Below are 18,618 nucleotides of genomic sequence, written 5' to 3' on the forward strand. Positions count from 1 at the left end.
TTTCGGGACTACAAGTCCGAGACAAAAAAATATTTTAATATTATTTTGTGTGTTTATTTTGTGTGCATTTGATTGTGTGAAATTTTCGTGTTTTAATTTTGTTGTTTGAGTGTCCGATTAAATAAAAGGATTAAATCGCATAAAATGAAAATTTAGGGGTTAATTATAAAAGCACCGAATTGTTGTTGTCCTTTTAAATGGAAGGATTTATGATGCAATAAGACCATAAAGTAGATAGTGGGTGATATATGACATAATTGACCTTAATATATAAGTTATAAAAATTTATTATAATAAGGTTAATTTAGTCAAATGTTAAATTAAACATTAAAATTAAAATAATTGATGAAAAGATGAATGTTTTCATCTTAACTTAGCCGAATTCATGCAAAAGAAAAAAAAGAAAGGAAGTCAAGTAATATTCGGCCATTTTAAAGCTTGATTAATGTTAGTTCTTTGTTCGGTTTTTGATAATTTTTACGTTTTTGAGATCGTTGCTTCGAATACTATCCGACCCATGTTATAATTTTTGATTTTTATGAATATTTTGAGTTGTTCCATTGATGAACATTTGTGTTATGTGATATTTGATGATGAATAATGAAAGATATATATTAGATTAATATGTTTTGTATTGGAATTTTTAGTGAAATTGAGTAAATAGGGCTAAATTGTGAAATTAAATTTTTGGGGGACTAAAGTGTGAAATAAATGCAATTGGTGGACTTGTATGAGAACCATGAATATTCGGCCCTTGTGTGGTATGGGCAAATTTTGTATAAATTGTGTTTTATGCAATAGGGACTAAATTGTAAAAAGTGTAAATATTAGGGGCAAAATAGTAATTTGCCAAATTATGTGTTTTTGGATTAAATTTAATGTGTTAATAAATAAATTATCTTATTTTGAATATATTTAGATCGAGAACCAAAGAAATCTGAGTTAGATCGGGGAAAAGCCAAATTAGTCGAATAATCGTCCGACTTCGATTTTCCATCGTCCGAGGTAAGTCTATTAGCTATTTAATGTCATGAAAATAATACATAAGTATGTATATGTATTTATTTTTGATGAATTATAATTTAAAGTATATTGGTTGAATAAATTAAAAGTATGATTGGTTTATATGTATTTTCTTTTATATTCGAACCTAGAGGTTTATACTTATATAGGTAATTGAATTTAGTTAAAGTGCAAAGGAAAATAAGTATATACATAAATGTTAATGAATTTAGTTGAAGTATAAGAGTTTTATATATATATAGGGTTCGAATTCATACACGTATATACATATATAAATTATTGATTTAATCAAATATATGTATATGTATATATGTGTACTTAGGGATTCGTAAATATACGTAGATATAAGAGTTTTATTATTAAACATGTAAATATACATGTATATATACACTTTTGAATCGAATTAAGATGTGTCATTATAAAAGTATATGTGGTTTGAGTGTAAATGTATGCATGTATAAGATTTAGTTTTGAAATTTGTTATTAGATGATATTTGCATATGTTAGTTTTGATCATGTATATATATGTGTGTATAATTTTAATATGTTGGAATGTAAAGTGTATATTATTCAAGAATACTTTTAGGTAAATAGTATTATATTTGTAGTAGGATTTGAAGTATAAGGTTATGTATAAATATGTTCAGTTGATTTATTGAATTGTCAAATTGGATTTGGTGGTTGAGTTTTATATATATATAATCATGTGTTTCTATGATATAAATTTTGAGTTTTGAGCTGAATATTTAAGCATGGAATTTATATACCTATATAGTTCGAAAATGAGTAATATTTGGGTGAATTGAGTGTTTGAGCTTGGGGCCTAAAATGATTATTGTCAATGAGATAATTCGGACTTTACATCTAGCAGGCTTGATGCCGGTGAAATGTTTCAGACTTTACGTCTAGCAGGCTTGACGCCGGTGAAATATTTCGGACTTTACGTCTAGCAGGCTAATTGCCAGTGTATTGAATCAGGTTTTAAGCCTAGCAGGCTAAGTGCCGGTGAATCTGTTGAAATTGTGTGAATTGTTCAGATTTATGTGTTTGAAGATGTTGTGGACAAACTCGACATAGGTGGTTGATATATATATTTATATGGGTGCATTTGGTATAAGAAACTGATGAGTAATCTTATGTGCAATTGCTAATACATATATGTGTAAATATTTGTTTATAAGTAAAAGTTGAATGCGAATGTATTCGGTTATAGGCATAAATATGAGTTAGGTTAAAAGTTTATGATCGATATATATATACATGTATAATGAGATATGAAATGTGATTGATAAAGTTATATATATATATTCGATTGTATTTGCATGATAAGTACATATATGACTTTGGATAAATGTATGTGGTAAATACATGTACACATTTTGTTATAATATTTGTTAAGCTTATGTATATATGCACTCGGCTAATATGTTTAAAGTGTATATACATTTGGTTCTAATATTTGTTATGCATATATGTATATATGCATTCGGCGATTCATGGTTGTAGACTATATGCATAAAATGTATATACATTTATCTGTTTATGTGTATTAGATAAATATACATCTTTTTAGATTTAAACAAAATGACTCAATATAGCAATGTTTGATTAGTAATCATATTTGATATTTGTGATTTCAATAAATTTACTTAAAGAATTATATGATTCTTTTATATGTATTTTAGATATGTTATAGACTTACTAAGCTATAAAAGCTTACTTTGATTGTTTTTGTCCATTTGTTTTTTTATAGATTTCAGAGACGCGTTATGAGCTCGGGGATCATCAGCATAGTCTATCACACTATCGACTTCTTTTGGTATTTTGTTAAATATTTGAACTCGATCTTATGGCATGTATAGGTTTGAGTACGATTTGGTTAGATTTTGATTGTAAATTATAAATAGCTATGCGAAAAATATTTAATTTTCATGTTTGTGATCAATTTGGTTTTAAAAATGGTTGTGTTTGTTCGGTAATGCCTAGTAACCCTAATTTAGCGACGGATACGGGTTAGGGGTGTTACATTTTATTGGTATAAGAGCTACGGTTTAGTCGATTCTCGGACTAACGTAGTGTGTATGAGTCTAGCTATACATGCCATAATTTTTATACTGAGATTGTGTGATGACTGCTGACATCTAAATATGTGTTTTCCTATAGTAATGGATCCCGAATGAGCCATAGCCGATGATGTTGAGAGGATAGCGCCTGCTCCCGCGCAAGGGATAGAGCCAGTAGATTCTCGACCAATCTCGAATAACCAGGAGGGAGAGGCTAAACAAGCCTTTTACCAAATGATGAATGCCTGGTTTACTCAATATGTCCGAACTAATCTGGTTGTACAACGACCCCCACCCCGACTAATCCATCTTCGGTTCCTGTTATACCTCAAGTAAGTGATCCGATGAGATTACTTAAACCTCCTGTTGATAAAATTCGAAAACACGGGGCTGAAGAGTTCAGAGCTACTGATGATGATGATGCTGAGCGAGCTGAATTCTGGCTTGATAATACCATTCGAGTGTTTGCTGAGTTATCTTGCACCCCTGATGAGTGCTTGAAATGTGTCATATCCTTGCTACGGGACACTGCATATCACTGGTGGAATACACTAGTATCGATGGTTCCGAAAGAGCGAGTGACCTGGGAGTTCTTTCAGACTGAGTTCCGTAAGAAATACATCAGCCAGAGATTTATTGATCAGAAACGTAAGGAATTTCTTGAATTGAAACAGGGTCGGATGACAGTGACAGAATATGAGCGGAAATTTGTGAGACTCAGTAGATATGCTCGAGAGTGTGTTTCGACTGAAGTTATTATGTGTAAAAGATTTGAAGATGGGCTGAATGAAGATATTAAACTGTTAGTGGGCATACTTGAGATAAAGGAGTTCGTAGTACTTGTTGAACGAGCTTGTAAAGCTGAGGAGCTCGGGAAAGAGAAGAGGAAAGCTGACTATGAAGCTCAAGATTCCCGTAAACGATCATTTAGTAAATCGTTCCAGTCGACCTCAAGGAAATCCAGAGAGGATCATAGCCGATCTAAAGCTACTACAGGGTTTCCTAAGTATGATCGAGATCGACCCCCTGTGAGTTCACGGGCTACTTCAGTTGCTAGCGTTGGTAGTGTTCGACAAAATAGATCAGAGTGCAAGCATTGTGGGAAATGGCATCCTAGAGATTGTAGATTACATGATCGGTCTTGCTTCAAGTGTGGTTCAAAGGATCATTTCATTCGAGAGTGTCCGATGGTAGCTGATCAAAATACTGTGTAGAATACCAGACCGAGTAATGTGTCAATACGGGGTAGACCGCCAAGGCATTTGGGTAATGCAAGTGGTAGCCAGAGAGGGACAAAGGACACAGTAGTTCGATCTGAGGCTCATGCACCTGCCAGAGCATATGCTATTCGAGCTCGAGAGGAGGCATCTTCTCCAGATGTTATTACTGGTACTTTCACTCTTTATGATACTAATATTATTGCATTGATTGATCCTGGTTCGACTCATTCTTATGTGTGTGAGACTTTAGTATTCAGTAAGACTTTGCCTGTTGAGTCTACAGAGTTTGTAATTAAAGTATCGAACCCCCTAGGCCGGTGTGTTTTGGTTGACAAAGTGTGCAAGGATTGTCTGTTGATGATTCGAGATTTATGTTTTCCGGCTGATTTGATGTTGTTACCATTCGACGAGTTTGATATAATTCTGGGTATGGATTGGTTAACTCTGCATGATGCTATAGTAAACTTCAAACGGAAAACTATTGATCTACGGTGTCAGAATGATGAGATTATTCGGATTGAATCTAATGATCTGAATGGTTTACCAGCAATAATATCCTTGATGTCGGCTCAGAATTATGTGAGAAAAGGTTGTGAAGCTTACCTTGCATTTGTTCTTGATAGTAAAGTGACCGAAAAGAATATTGAATCTGTGCCAGTAGTGTGTGAGTATTCAGACTTGTTTCCCGAAGAATTACCAGGTTTGCCACCTATTCGAGAGGTAGAGTTTGGTATTGAGTTAGTACCAGGGACGACTCCAATTTCGATAGCTCCGTACCGCATGGCACCGACCAAATTAAAAGAATTGAAAGTACAGTTGCAAGAGTTGACTGATAAAGGTTTTGCACGACCGAGTTTCTCTCCTTGGGGTGCACCAGTTCTATTTGTGAGAAAGAAAGACGGAACGATGAGAATGTGCATTGATTACCGGCAACTCAATAAGGTGACTATAAAGAATAAGTATCCGTTACCACGGATTGATGATTTGTTCGATCAATTGAAAGGGGCTACTGTGTTTTCGAAGATAGATTTGAGATCAGGCTACTATCAGTTGCGAGTTAAAGACTCTGATGTGCCAAAGACTACTTTCCGAACGAGGTACGGACATTATGAGTTCTTGGTTATGCCTTTCGGACATACTAATGCACCTACTATTTTCATGGATTTGATGAATCGGATCTTTAGAAAGTATCTGGATTGGTTTGTGGTAGTATTTATTGATGACATTTTGATCTACTCTAGTGACGAAAATGAGCATGCCGAACATCTGAGACTTGTGTTACAAACTTTGCGAGAGAAGCAGTTGTATGCAAAGTTTAGTAAATGTGAGTTTTGGTTACGTGAAGTCAGTTTTCTGGGCCATGTTGTATCAGCATCGGGTATTCGGGTTGATCTGAGGAAAATTTTAGCTATACTTGATTGGAAACCTCCGAGGAATGTTTCGGAAGTTCGAAGCTTTCTGGGGCTCGCTGGTTATTATAGACGGTTCGTGAAAAGGTTCTCTGTGATTGCGACCCCGATGACAAATTTACTACAAAAAGACGTTAAGTTCGAGTGGTCAGAAAAGTGTCAGAAAAGTTTTGATCAATTGAAAGTTCTTTTGACCGAAGCTCCAGTCTTAGTTCAGCCAGAATCGGGTAAAGAGTTTGTTATTTATAGTGATGCATCCTTAAATGGTTTGGGCTGTGTTTTGATGCAGGAAGGCAAAGTTGTAGCCTATGCCTCGAGACAGTTAAAGCCGCACGAAAAGAATTACCCGACTCACGATCTGGAATTGGCCGCTATTGTATTTGCGTTGAAAATATGGTGCCACTATCTGTTTGGAGAAAAATGTCATGTTTATTCCGATCACAAAAGCCTGAAATATTTGACAACTCAGAAAGATTTGAATTTGAGACAGCGTCGATGGTTAGAATTGCTAAAAGATTACGAGCTTGTGATTGACTATCATCCGGGAAAGGCTAATGTTGTTGCTGATGCCCTAAGTCGAAAATCACTGTTTGCTTTGCGTGCAATGAACGCGCATATGACTATGTCTGATGATGGTGCGATAGTAGCTGAGTTGAAAGCAAAACCGTTATTTGTTCAACAGATTTGTGAAGCTCAGAAAGTCGATGATGATTTAATTGCAAAACGAGCTCAGTGTGACTTAAATGTTGATTCAGAGTTTCTAGTTGATGTTGAGAAGTGTTTGAGATTCAGAAACCGATTATGTGTTCTGAAAAATCTGGAGTTAATTCAGATGATTTTGAATGAAGCCCATAATAGTAGATTTTCTGTTCATTCGGGTAGCACAAAAATGTATAACGATCTGAAACAGCATTATTGGTGGCATGGTATGAAACGAGACATTTCTGACTTTGTTTCGAAATGTTTAATATGTCAGCAAGTAAAAGCCGAGCATCAGATACCTTCTGGATTGCTTCAGCCGATCATGATACCTGAATGGAAATGGGATCGAATTACGATGGATTTTGTATCCGGTTTACCGTTGACATCGAGCAAGAAAGATGCAATTTGGGTTATTGTTGATAGGTTGACAAAATCGGCACACTTTATTCCGATTCGCACAGATTTCCCACTCGATAAACTTGCTGAATTGTATGTTTCTCAAATTGTGAGATTGTATGGTGTGCCTATTTCTATTGTTTCATCCGAGATTCACATCGCGATTTTGGAAGAAACTACAAGATGCTTTAGGTACAAAACTGCATTTTAGCACAGCTTTCCATCCGTAGACAGATGGTCAATCCGAACGAATCATTCAGATACTTGAGGATATGTTGAAATGTTGCATTCTCGAGTTTGAAGGCACGTGGGAACGATACTTACCTTTGATTGAATTTGCTTATAATAACAGCTTTCAATCTAGTATCAAAATGGCACCTTACGAGGCTTTGTACGGTCGTAAATGTCGTACACCGTTGTATTGGACCGAGCTTGGTGAAAATAAGATACACGGAGTTGATTTGATTAAAGAGACTGAACAAAAAGTGAAAGTGATCCGAGATAATCTGAAATCAGCATCGGATCGTCAGAAATCTTATGCAGATTTGAAAAGAAAGGATATAGAATTTCAGATCGGGGATAAAGTGTTTTTGAAAGACTCACCGTGGAAGAAAATACTCAGATTCGGTCGTAAAGGCAAATTGAGTCCGAGATTCATTGGACCGTATGAGATTATAGAGCGAGTTGGACCAGTTGCTTATAGATTGATGTTACCGCCTGAGTTAGAAAAGATTCATAACGTATTCCATGTTTCGATGCTCCGTAGATACCGATCTGATCCTTCACATGTGATTAGTCCGACGGAGATTGAAATTAACTCTGATATGTCATATGAAGAAGAACCGATTAGCATTCTGGCTCGTGAGATCAAAGAATTACGAAATAAGAAAATTCCGTTAGTTAAAGTATTGTGGCATAAACACGAAGTTGAAGAAGCAACTTGAGAGTCAGAAGATACAATGAAAGAGCGTTATCCAAACCTATTCACCGGTAAGATTTTCGAGGACGAAAATCCCTAAGGGGGGAGAGTTGTAACAGCCCAATTTCGACCCTAATCGGACATAGTGGTTTCGGGACCACAAATCTGAGACAAAAAAATATTTTAATATTATTTTGTGTGTTTATTTTGTGTGCATTTGATTGTGTGAAATTTTCGTGTTTTAATTTTGTTGTTTGAGTGTCCGATTAAATAAAAGGATTAAATCGCATAAAATGAAAATTTAGGGGTTAATTATAAAAGCATCTAATTGTTGTTGTCTTTATAAATGGAAGGATTTATGATGCAATAAGACCATAAAGTAGATAGTGGGTGATATATGACATAATTGACCTTAATATATATGTTATAAAAATTTATTATAATAAGGTTAATTTAGTCAAATGTTAAATTAAACATTAAAATTAAAATAATTGATGAAAAGATGAATGTTTTCATCTTAACTTAGCCGAATTCATGCAAAAGAAAAAAGAGAAAGGAAGTCAAGTAATATTCGGTCATTTTAAAGCTTGATTAATGTTAGTTCTTTGTTCGGTTTTTGATAATTTTTACGTTTTTGAGATCGTTGCTTCGAATACTATCCGACCCATGTTTAAATTTTTGATTTTGATGAATATTTTGAGTTTTTCCATTGATGAAAATTTGTGTTATGTGATATTTGATGATGAATAATGAAAGATATATATTAGATTAATATGTTTTGTATTGGAATTTTTAGTGAAATTGAGTAAATAGGGCTAAATTGTGAAATTAAATTTTTGGGGGACTAAAGTGTGAAATAAATGCAATGTGTGGAATTGTATGAGAACCATGAATATTCGGCCCTTGTGTGGTATGGGCAAATTTTGTATAAATTGTGTTTTATGCAATAGGGACTAAATTGCAAAAAGTGTAAATATTAGGGGCAAAATAGTAATTTGCCAAATTATGTGTTTTTGGATTAAATTGAATGTGTTAATAAATAAATTATCTTATTTTGAATATATTTAGATCGAGAACCAAAGAAATCGGAGTTAGATCGGGGAAAAGCCAAATTAGTCGAATAATCGTCCGACTTCGATTTTCCATCGTCCGAGGTAAGTCTATTAGCTATTTAATGTCATAAAAATAATACATAAGTATGTATATGTATTTATTTTTGATGAATTATAATTTAAAGTATATCGGTTGAATAAATTAAAAGTATGATTGGTTTATATGTATTTTCTTTAATATTCGAACCTAGAGGTTTATACTTATATAGGTAATTGAATTTAGTTAAAGTGCAAAGGTAAATAAGTATATACATAAATGTTAATGAACTTAGTTGAAGTATAAGAGTTTTATATATATACAGGGTTCGTATTCATACACGTATATACATATATAAATTATTGATTTAATCAAATATATGTATATGTATATATGTGTACTTAGGGATTCGTAAATATACATAGATATAAGAGTTTTATTATTAAACATGTAAATATACATGTATATATACACTTTTGAATCGAATTAAGATGTGTCATTATAAAAGTATATGCGGTTTGAGTGTATATGTATGCATGTATAAGATTTAGTTTTGAAATTTGTTATTAGATGATATTTGCATATGTTAGTTTTGATCATGTATATATATGTGTGTATAATTTTAATATGTTGGAATGTAAAGTGTATATTATTCAAGAATATTTTTAGTTAAATAGTATTATATTTGTAGTAGGATTTGAAGTATAAGGTTATGCATAAATATGTTCAGTTGATTTATTGAATTGTCAAATTGGATTTGGTGGTTGAGTTTTATATATATATAATCATGTGTTTCTATGATATAAATTTTGAGTTTTGAGCTGAATATTTAAGCATAGAATTTATATACCTATATAGTTCGAAAATGAGTAATATTTGGGTGAATTGAGTGTTTGAGCTTGGGGCCTAAAATGATTATTGTCAATGAGATAATTCAGACTTTACGTCTAGCAGGCTTGATGCTGGTGAAATGTTTCAGACTTTACGTCTAGCAGGCTTGACGCCGGTGAAATATTTCGGACTTTACGTCTAGCAGGCTAATTGCCAGTGTATTGAATCAGGTTTTAAGCCTAGCAGGCTAAGTGCCGGTGAATCTGTTGAAATTATGTGAATTGTTCAGATTTATGTGTTTGAAGATGTTGTGCATAAACTCGACATAGGTGGTTGATATATATATATTTATATGGGTGCATTTGGTATAAGAAACTGATGAGTAATCTTATGTGCAATTGCTAATACATATATGTGTAAATATTTGTTTATAAGTAAAAGTTGAATGCGAATGTATTCGGTTATAGGCATAAATATGAGTTAGGTTAAAAGTTTATGATCGATATATATATATACACATGTATAATGAGATATGGAATGTGATTGATAAAGTTATATATATATTCGATTGTATGTGCATGATAAGTACATATATGACTTTGGATAAATGTATGTGGTAAATACATGTACACATTTGGTTATAATATTTGTTAAGCTTATGTATATATGCACTCGGCTAATATGTTTAAAGTGTATATACATTTGGTTCTAATATTTGTCATGCATATATGTATATATGCATTCGGCGATTCATGGTTGTAGACTATATGCATAAAATGTATATACATTTGTCTGTTTATGTGTATTAGATAAATATACATCTTTTTAGATTTAAACAAAATGACTCAATATAGCAATGTTTGATTAGTAATCATATTTGATATTTGTGATTTCAATAAATTTACTTAAAGAATTATATGATTCTTTTATATGTATTTTAGATATGCTATAGACTTACTAAGCTATAAAAGCTTACTTTGATTGTTTTTGTCCATTTGTTTTTTTTTTATAGATTTCGGAGACGCGTTACGAGCTCGGGGATCATCAGCATAGTCTATCACACTATCTACTTCTTTTGGTATTTTGTTAAATATTTGAACTCGATCTTATGGCATGTATAGGTTTGAGTACGATGTTGGTTAGATTTTGATTGTAAATTATAAATAGCTATGCGAAAAAGATTTAATTTTCATGTTTGTGATCAGTTTGGTTTTAAAAATGGTTGTGTTTGTTCGGTAATGCCTAGTAACCCTAATTCGGCGACGGATATGGGTTAGGGGTGTTACAAATAAACTACTCGATATGCTCAGTTTCTAATTCGGGGAATAATCCAACTAATCTCGTTGTCCCTGATCTCGATGAGGTGGCAGAAATGGTACGCGCGATCATCTTTTAGCTTTAAGGTTGATTTGGGGCGTTCAGGTCAGCACCTAACACGTTTACATACTGAAAAATCAGTAGCCAATATTGATTAAAATCCTTCATTTAATCAATCCATAACCTTTACCCAACAACAATGTCGAAACAACAAACCAGTTTACATGTAATTGCATTTACGCTTCCCGATTTGTGAGATCTAAATGGTCAATTGATCAAGAACATTTTTCTATAATTGACATGTGATTAAAGGCTAATTAGGAGGATTCAAGAACTCAAATTAATGCTGGAAATAGATGGGCTGGGACCAAGAAATAAAACAACTCCCTTTCTTGCACATAGGCGCACGTACCACCACCCATGGTGGCCAGATTCGGGGCTAATTTAAAAACAATTTAAAGATCCATTAAAAATTTGAACAAATAACTTTAAAATATTTAAAATTCCCATAAATTCTAGATCTAGAAATTTATGTTTTTAATTGACAAGATTAATCCCATAAACTACCCGATATGCTCAGTTTCTAATCCAGGGAATAATCCAACTAATCTCGTTCAGAAATGGTACGCGAACATCTTTTAGCTTTACGGTTGATTAGGGGCGTTCGGGTCAGCACCTAACACGTTTACATACTAAAAATCAGTAACCAATATTGATTAAAATCCTTCATTTGAAAAAATAAATAGTTCAAGCACTCCTCCATGCACTGTCTTAGCGCAATTAAAAAAATAAAATGTGAAGCTTAATCCAAGCTGTGTCGAAGCACGCATTTGTTTAGGCACATTTGACTTGGACGGCCAAAGTCTTCCTGAGATGGGTACATGCGTCATTTTGGTCACTGAAATGAATGCTATCTAGTGGGATTTGGCAGCTGGGCTTCCCCAAGCAATACTTCTCGACAACTTGCTTGGATTCTGGCGCTGTACAATTTCCAATAAAGTAGGCTCCGCAAGCGCCAAATGGATCACCATAGCTGGCAAACTCCACTGCCACGATTTGCTTCTTGCCTGGACATATTAATTCAGCCCTTGGTTTCAAATCATTCACTTTGGGTTGGAGACTACCATTTTTGGTGTCGAACAATCTCGGGGATGGTGGGTGAATTTCACTCACAGCACTGCAGATTGTATCCCTGTTCACTGTTACTATATGGACATCTTTAGGATTGCCTTCTTCTTCCTCAAGGAGGACAATCAGGTTCTTTGGCTTCAAGTATGCCCGTGGGATGTGGTACCTGCATTACATGAATTTTAGCTTCTTTCTAGTTTACAATTTATATCGGTTAAAAGACTGTTTCAGCGTTTATAGTGTACATACTCGGATTGTGTTGGCTTCTTAAGAGGACTAAGGTAATTGTTCCAATATCGGCCAATGCTTCTACCATTGATCCAAACCATACCCTTCCCCATACCAGTCATAACAATGGCAACTGGGTTGTCCCCTTCTGGTGCATCAAAATATCCCTTGTACCATGTTAATGGTCCTCCTTGGTCAGGCTTTGTCCACTGAACAGACTTTGAGCCTTCTTCAGTAAACAATTTCTTCTTTTCTCCATCAATTCCAACCTGAAAGGGGATTCCAAATTACGTTTAAGAAGCCATCTCCACCACTAAACTATTACTTGAGATTTATTATAGAAAGTGACAAGTCCAGTGGGTACCTGATGGCCCCAACCATTTTGTGATATGTCGAGTGTTCCAGTGTTCAAACCAAGGATGGTGATAGAACGAGGCCCAGCAAACCTTTTCTCCATGTAGGCTCCGCTATCCTGGATTAGCAAACAAAATCACATGTTAATTGATTTTATAAATTTCATTTTAAGCGTAACAAAGTGCTGTAAGTTGCAGAAGCCTTACGGGGAGTCCCACTAAGTAGCCTAAGAGAGCAATATGGTTTTCCCCTTCCTTCAAGCTTACAGCTCTCTGGAAAACAAAGCTCTTCTCAATTTTGCTCCCATGTGCAGAACCGGCGTATTCACCATTTACATAGGCATGGATTCCATGGCCAAGACTTGCAACCCGTAAAACTGGGCTGACATTTTTCTTCATTGGTAAATCACGTCGACCCAACTTAAGGCTGCAGGCAGAAACTCATAGTTCAATATCCTTTCTATGTGTAACAGGTGAAAATCAAGGTGTTCATTTTTAAGTTTCAACTCACCTAGTTGTGTACCAAGCATAGTCGGTTGTATCTTTGGTCAAATGAAAAAGCTCCCTTGGCACGTCAAACTTAAATCCAAGTCCGACAGGAGGGACTTCCCTGTACATCTCCCAGTTAAAATTCTTGTTTGCAATTTCTGATCTTACAAAGTTTCTTGAGTTATGTTGAGTTGTGACCTGAGTTAAAAAAATCAATGGTAAGTTAATTCACAGGTTGTAAAACACAATGGGGCAGCTTATGTGAGCTTGTAGAATTGGAGATACCAGTTGAGTGTTGAAAACCACGGTCTTGCAATCAGGGAGGACGCTAATGGAACGAGCCGGCAGGCGAATGTCCTGGCCCCTGAAATTCACATGTTGTGCCAGACGAGTGTTATTGTTGGCCAAGAAAGCCGCACAGGCTGAAGTTCCAGGTTGTTGCCAGACTATAGCCTGCAATATCGCGATACATTAACTTAATTCCCTAGTAGACTAACCAATATCTATTTACCCAAATATCCAATTCGATTACTCCATATAGTTGCATTGCTTACCTGTTGATCTGGACCCAACTTTAGAGTAGTAGGAACCCCCCAAAATAGAGCCCTTTTGCACAAACTCAAGGCCCTGTGGACGTCCTTAAGATGACCCCACTTTGGTTCCCTTTGAAGACCTAAAGCATTAAAATGTGAAAGTTAGCTGCATACACAACTTCAATCCATAGATCATCAGATAACATGTTCTTAATCCTACCAAATTCATCAAGAGGGGCTTCGTCATAGTAACGAGTTGTTGTAAATGAGGCACTTGTCCTGCCAAAATTGGTGCCACCATAGTACTGCAGACACAAAAAGAACAGTGAGGTTTGTCTAAAAAGAGTGTCATTTAGCTAAGAAATGAACTCAGAGAAGACAGCCAATTATCTTCCTATACCATATAGTAGTTGACCATGCTTCCATTTTTGGAGAAGAATCGAGCAACTGAGTACGCCAAATCTTCAGCTGACCTTTGGGATGGTGGATCACCGAATACTCTATACCTGAATCGTTAAAAAACCCATTGAAACAGCCACAAAATTAGCCTATATATACACCAACATATTCGAATCTTCTTTAACATCTTCATATAAACTGCACCACTACTTACCGTGCAGTCCAGTTCTCAGTCCACAATGCCGGCTTGTTGCGCTTATTTGGACCATAGAAAGTATCTCCACAGTGCCTTCCATTGCATGTATTGATCTGAAGAACCAAGTATATTACATTTCTCACTTTGTTATGCCATAATAAACACGTTTTCCATCTCATTTTTTTTTTATCAATTAAAAACTTACAACGGGATCTGGGGCGTCCCTCTGCTTGCACATGATCCATGGGACATTGGCATTCAAGCTAAGGGCCAGTTTTCCAGCCCATTGAACATAACTATCCCCTTTTTCCCTGAATGCTCGTTGAATAGTGTTGTATTCATTCTCGATCTGTGCTAAAATAATAGGTCCTCCTTGTGGAGCAAACAACTTCTCTTGCTTCAGTTTGTCAACAATCATGGTCACAAACCTTTTCATGTGTTTCTACACAAGTTAAAAGTTTGGTTCAGATTTGAAGCCTTGCATCATATTTTGTGTATAACTTTGATGTATTTATCCCTCAGAACATTACCTTGAAAGGTTCATTATCGGATCGGAAAATGATGCCGGGGACCTCTCTTAACCAATATGGTAATCCTCTGATAGTTTCAGTGCGAAAAAGTCAATATGGAGGACTCGTATAAATTTTAAAGAAGAATTTGGGAAAGTTTAAATGGTTACCCGTGATTCCATTCAGCTTGGATAAAAGGGCCGACCCTAACGACTGCATACAACTTATGCTCATGAATCAACTTGATGAACTTCACCAAGTCAAATTCTCCTTCAAAGTTGTACTGTCCCTCAACTGGTTCGTGTCCATTCCAGAAAACATACGTTTCAATCGTATTGATGCCTCCCTGCTTAGCTTTTTTAATCAGGTCCGGCCACATCTGCAAAATCCCAGTAGTTGTAAATAATCTAAATCCATCCATCCATCAACCAAACTATATTATACAGAGAGAAAAGCAAAAGATGCATACATCTGGGGTGCTACGTGGGTAATGGATAGCTCCCGAAAAGAGAAGCTCTCGTTTGCCATTGATGATCAAGGACCTTGCGTCATATGTCACGCCCTGAGCCTTCTGACCTCCTACCTTACCTTCTTCGTCCCCTTCCTCGGTACCCTTCTGAATCTCTTCGACATTTGCATTGCTATAAGCAATCAACAATGTCGACAAAAAGAATATCACGAGTAAACGCCGAGGTTCTACCATTGTTATATATACCAGTAGAAGAACCTTTTATTCTTTGGGGTTGGAGCGGCGTTGCTACTATAAGTAAGGAAAGGAGCCTCACTTTTACGGGGAGCCTCTTTAGCTTGGCAAAGAGGAGAAGCTCGAAGAACAACGTAGCATAAAGTCAATTATTTATAGTGTTGGGATTACTATTTTTAACCATCGAATGTTTGCTGGTTTTACTATTTTTTGTTGAGAAAATTTGCTATCTTCGGAAGAAATTGAATTTTGGCTGTCACACATTATCTAATCTGTTCCGATTTTCAACTCAACTCAATCACTCTTTCTTTAGTTAAAAATTTAAAAAGATGATTTATCTTGTGGTGAAATGTTTGTTAAATTAATATTTTTTATAATGATGATTATAATCTCATATGTTATTATAATATCTATTAATATAATCTCATAAATATTTGTATTATTATATTTATATTTAAGATTTGTGTCATGCAACTTTCAAAAATTAAAAATCTCATATGCCATGTTTCTTTTCCTTTTTTTTTCATGCAACTTGTTCTAAATTCCTTATTACACAATATTTATTTTTAAACTCATTTATATATTATTACTTTATATATTACCTATTTTTATTTTTTATATATTATTTATTTTAAACTTATACATATATTACCTATTTTTATATATATAATTTATTTATTGATTTGTATATTGTTGATTTCAAATTTTTTTCTCTTATTATTCATTTTCAAATTCCTTCTTTTTAAATTTGTTTACATTTTATTTTGCCTTATATTTTTATTTTATTTTATACTCTTTGTTTTAAATTCATTGGTCATTGATTATTGATGCTAGTATTTAAATAATTGTCATTATGTGTTTTATAAATTGTTTATTTGTATTTTCATATTGCCGTTTTTTAATCAAAGTTTTTATGCATCGTTTTAATATTGCATCAATTTTTCCTAATTTTTAAAAAAGAAAACTTTTAAAAATAAGGCAATATTCGGTACTTTGGAGCTTTGAGAAAATCGTGCCCTAACTTACTGGGTTTCGATTTTTTTATCCAAATAACCGAATAGCCTTTTTAAACTTTAATGCATGAGACAAGCTTAGTTTCTAGGGTTAAAATGTCGTATCCTAACTTACTGGATGTGACATCTTATTACTTCGGGACAAGGAGATTTTAACATCAAATTCGATTTATTCAAGTTTTTAAATAGGATCGTATTTTAAAATCTTTTCAAATTTTCGACATAGGACGTTAATTAATCAATTAGGTACCAATTTTTGGACGTTACGAGGGTGCTAATCCTTCCTCGTGCGTAACTGACTCCCGAGCCCGTTTTCTCGAATTTTGTAAACCAAAATCATTATTTTAATAAATCAAAATATTTTATTAAAATGATTAATCTCAAGGTGACCCGATCACAACTCAAAAAAAGATTGGTGGCGACTCCATTTTCGTTTTAAAAGTCGACCTCATTTTTCAAAATAAAAATAGTTTAGACAACTTGGCGACTCCACTGGGAACCATAAGAGAGCCAAGCCGTAAATTGATTAATTTTTGTCTTTTTTGTCGAAAGTTGAAATTTTGGTTTTTAACATATGATCCTTTCATTGCATTTCATCTGTTTTGAGTTATAGTTTTCATCATGTTTTGTATTTTAAATTTTTATATCTCCACACATTGCATTGCATGACCGTTGGTCACACCTTTTTAAGTGGGAATGAGAAGCTACTCCTTCATGAGGCTTTCACCTCCGTGCAGGATAGTGGATTGCTTTCGGGATATATCCGTACCTATGTCTTCGTGATATTTTCATCTCTGTGCAACCATAGGGAAATGTATTCCCCTGAATTGAACTCGGTCCATATGAGCCTATAATGGGTGAGGATCAAGGAATCTGCTAGTTCAGGTACCCTTGCGTTAGAACCGAACTGCATATAGAGAGCCCTGAGAACCTACCCTAGTGTTCACCCAGATAGGTGTTCTATTCTGTTGTTTATTTCTTTTGTACTGACGTATTTTGTTTTGTTTATGATTGCTTTGCATTTTCATCATAGAAAAGAGGTGTTGATTCAAATTTGATTGCTAAATAGAAAAGCTTGTCATGGAAAACGAATTTCTTGATAAAGTGGAATATAATGTGACTGTCCGAATATGGTCTGATTAAACACAACGAGAGAAGGCTGGAAGTTCGTGGAGGAATTTACGAATATGCTTCGCTGCTTGAGGATTCAAACTGACAAAGATTATTCGAGAGCTGTCACGTCTCAAAGAAACTAAAGAGCATCGCGGGGTGAGCAATGGGTCGTGGCTCGGGTAAAATAAAAAGGAGATAGTAGAGACAGATTTTGGAAAATTCGCAAGATTTGATCCTAGCATCTGGATATGAAGAAAAAGATCGATGTCTTCACCTGGAATATGAGGGCAAAGCCGCATATGGAATCCATTTTATGTAAAGAAATTTGTTTTCTAGAAAATTTATTCTAATGGAATTGAATTCAGAATTAATGCCTCTCTTTATTTTTACATTCATTCCATGCATCTGCATTACATTGCATCATATGCATTAGATATTCATAAAAGGACCCTAATTAGGTAAAATTATTTCAGTTAACCTGGGGACCAAAAAAAAGTCTATCGACTAAGCATCGTTACGGTACTCACGTAAGAACAAAAGTAATAGACTAAAGATTGGAAAGGTTAGAACATATTCAAAGAGAAATGCAAGACCAGTTGAAAATGCAAATGCAAGAGCAATTGACCAAAATTCAGCAAGATATGAGGGACCAGATGTTAGAGTCTTAAAAAATATGATGGATTAATTGACCCAATTGTTAACCTGGGGCTAGAAAAAGGGAAAAGCCATATGGTCAATTCTGGAGATGATAATGACGAACCTCCGGGTTTCACCCCGATAAATGCTCAGACACAACTTGAGGTGTACCCACGAGAACCATCTGTTACGATCAGGCTACAACAATATCAGTTCGATACCTCTGTACCATTAAACTACCTGATATGTTCAGTTTCTAATCCGGGGAATAATCCAACTAATCTCGTTGTCCCTGATCTCGATGAGGTGGCAGAAATGGAAAAGGCAAAGGTAGATCTGCTGAAACAAC

At 34.8% G+C, this 18,618-nt stretch overlaps 1 protein-coding gene across 1 annotated transcript; it reads right to left on the minus strand.

The window, feature by feature from the left end:
- Positions 1–11,681: 11,681 nt before the first annotated feature.
- On the minus strand, positions 11,682–15,627 carry LOC107921016 (beta-galactosidase 13). Its single transcript, XM_016850867.2, has 14 exons — positions 15,274–15,627; positions 14,975–15,183; positions 14,826–14,892; positions 14,501–14,737; positions 14,314–14,408; positions 14,101–14,206; positions 13,921–14,005; positions 13,722–13,840; positions 13,453–13,620; positions 13,190–13,365; positions 12,886–13,105; positions 12,690–12,797; positions 12,347–12,594; positions 11,682–12,263 (listed from the first exon to the last, which is right to left on the minus strand). Exons 1-14 carry the CDS (start codon positions 15,505–15,507, stop codon positions 11,804–11,806), a joined length of 2,532 nt encoding a protein of 843 aa, XP_016706356.2. The 5' UTR covers positions 15,508–15,627; the 3' UTR covers positions 11,682–11,803.
- Positions 15,628–18,618: the final 2,991 nt, after the last annotated feature.

This window comes from Gossypium hirsutum, chromosome D01 (genome assembly GCF_007990345.1).
Source record: "Gossypium hirsutum isolate 1008001.06 chromosome D01, Gossypium_hirsutum_v2.1, whole genome shotgun sequence".
NCBI lineage: Eukaryota > Viridiplantae > Streptophyta > Magnoliopsida > Malvales > Malvaceae > Gossypium > Gossypium hirsutum.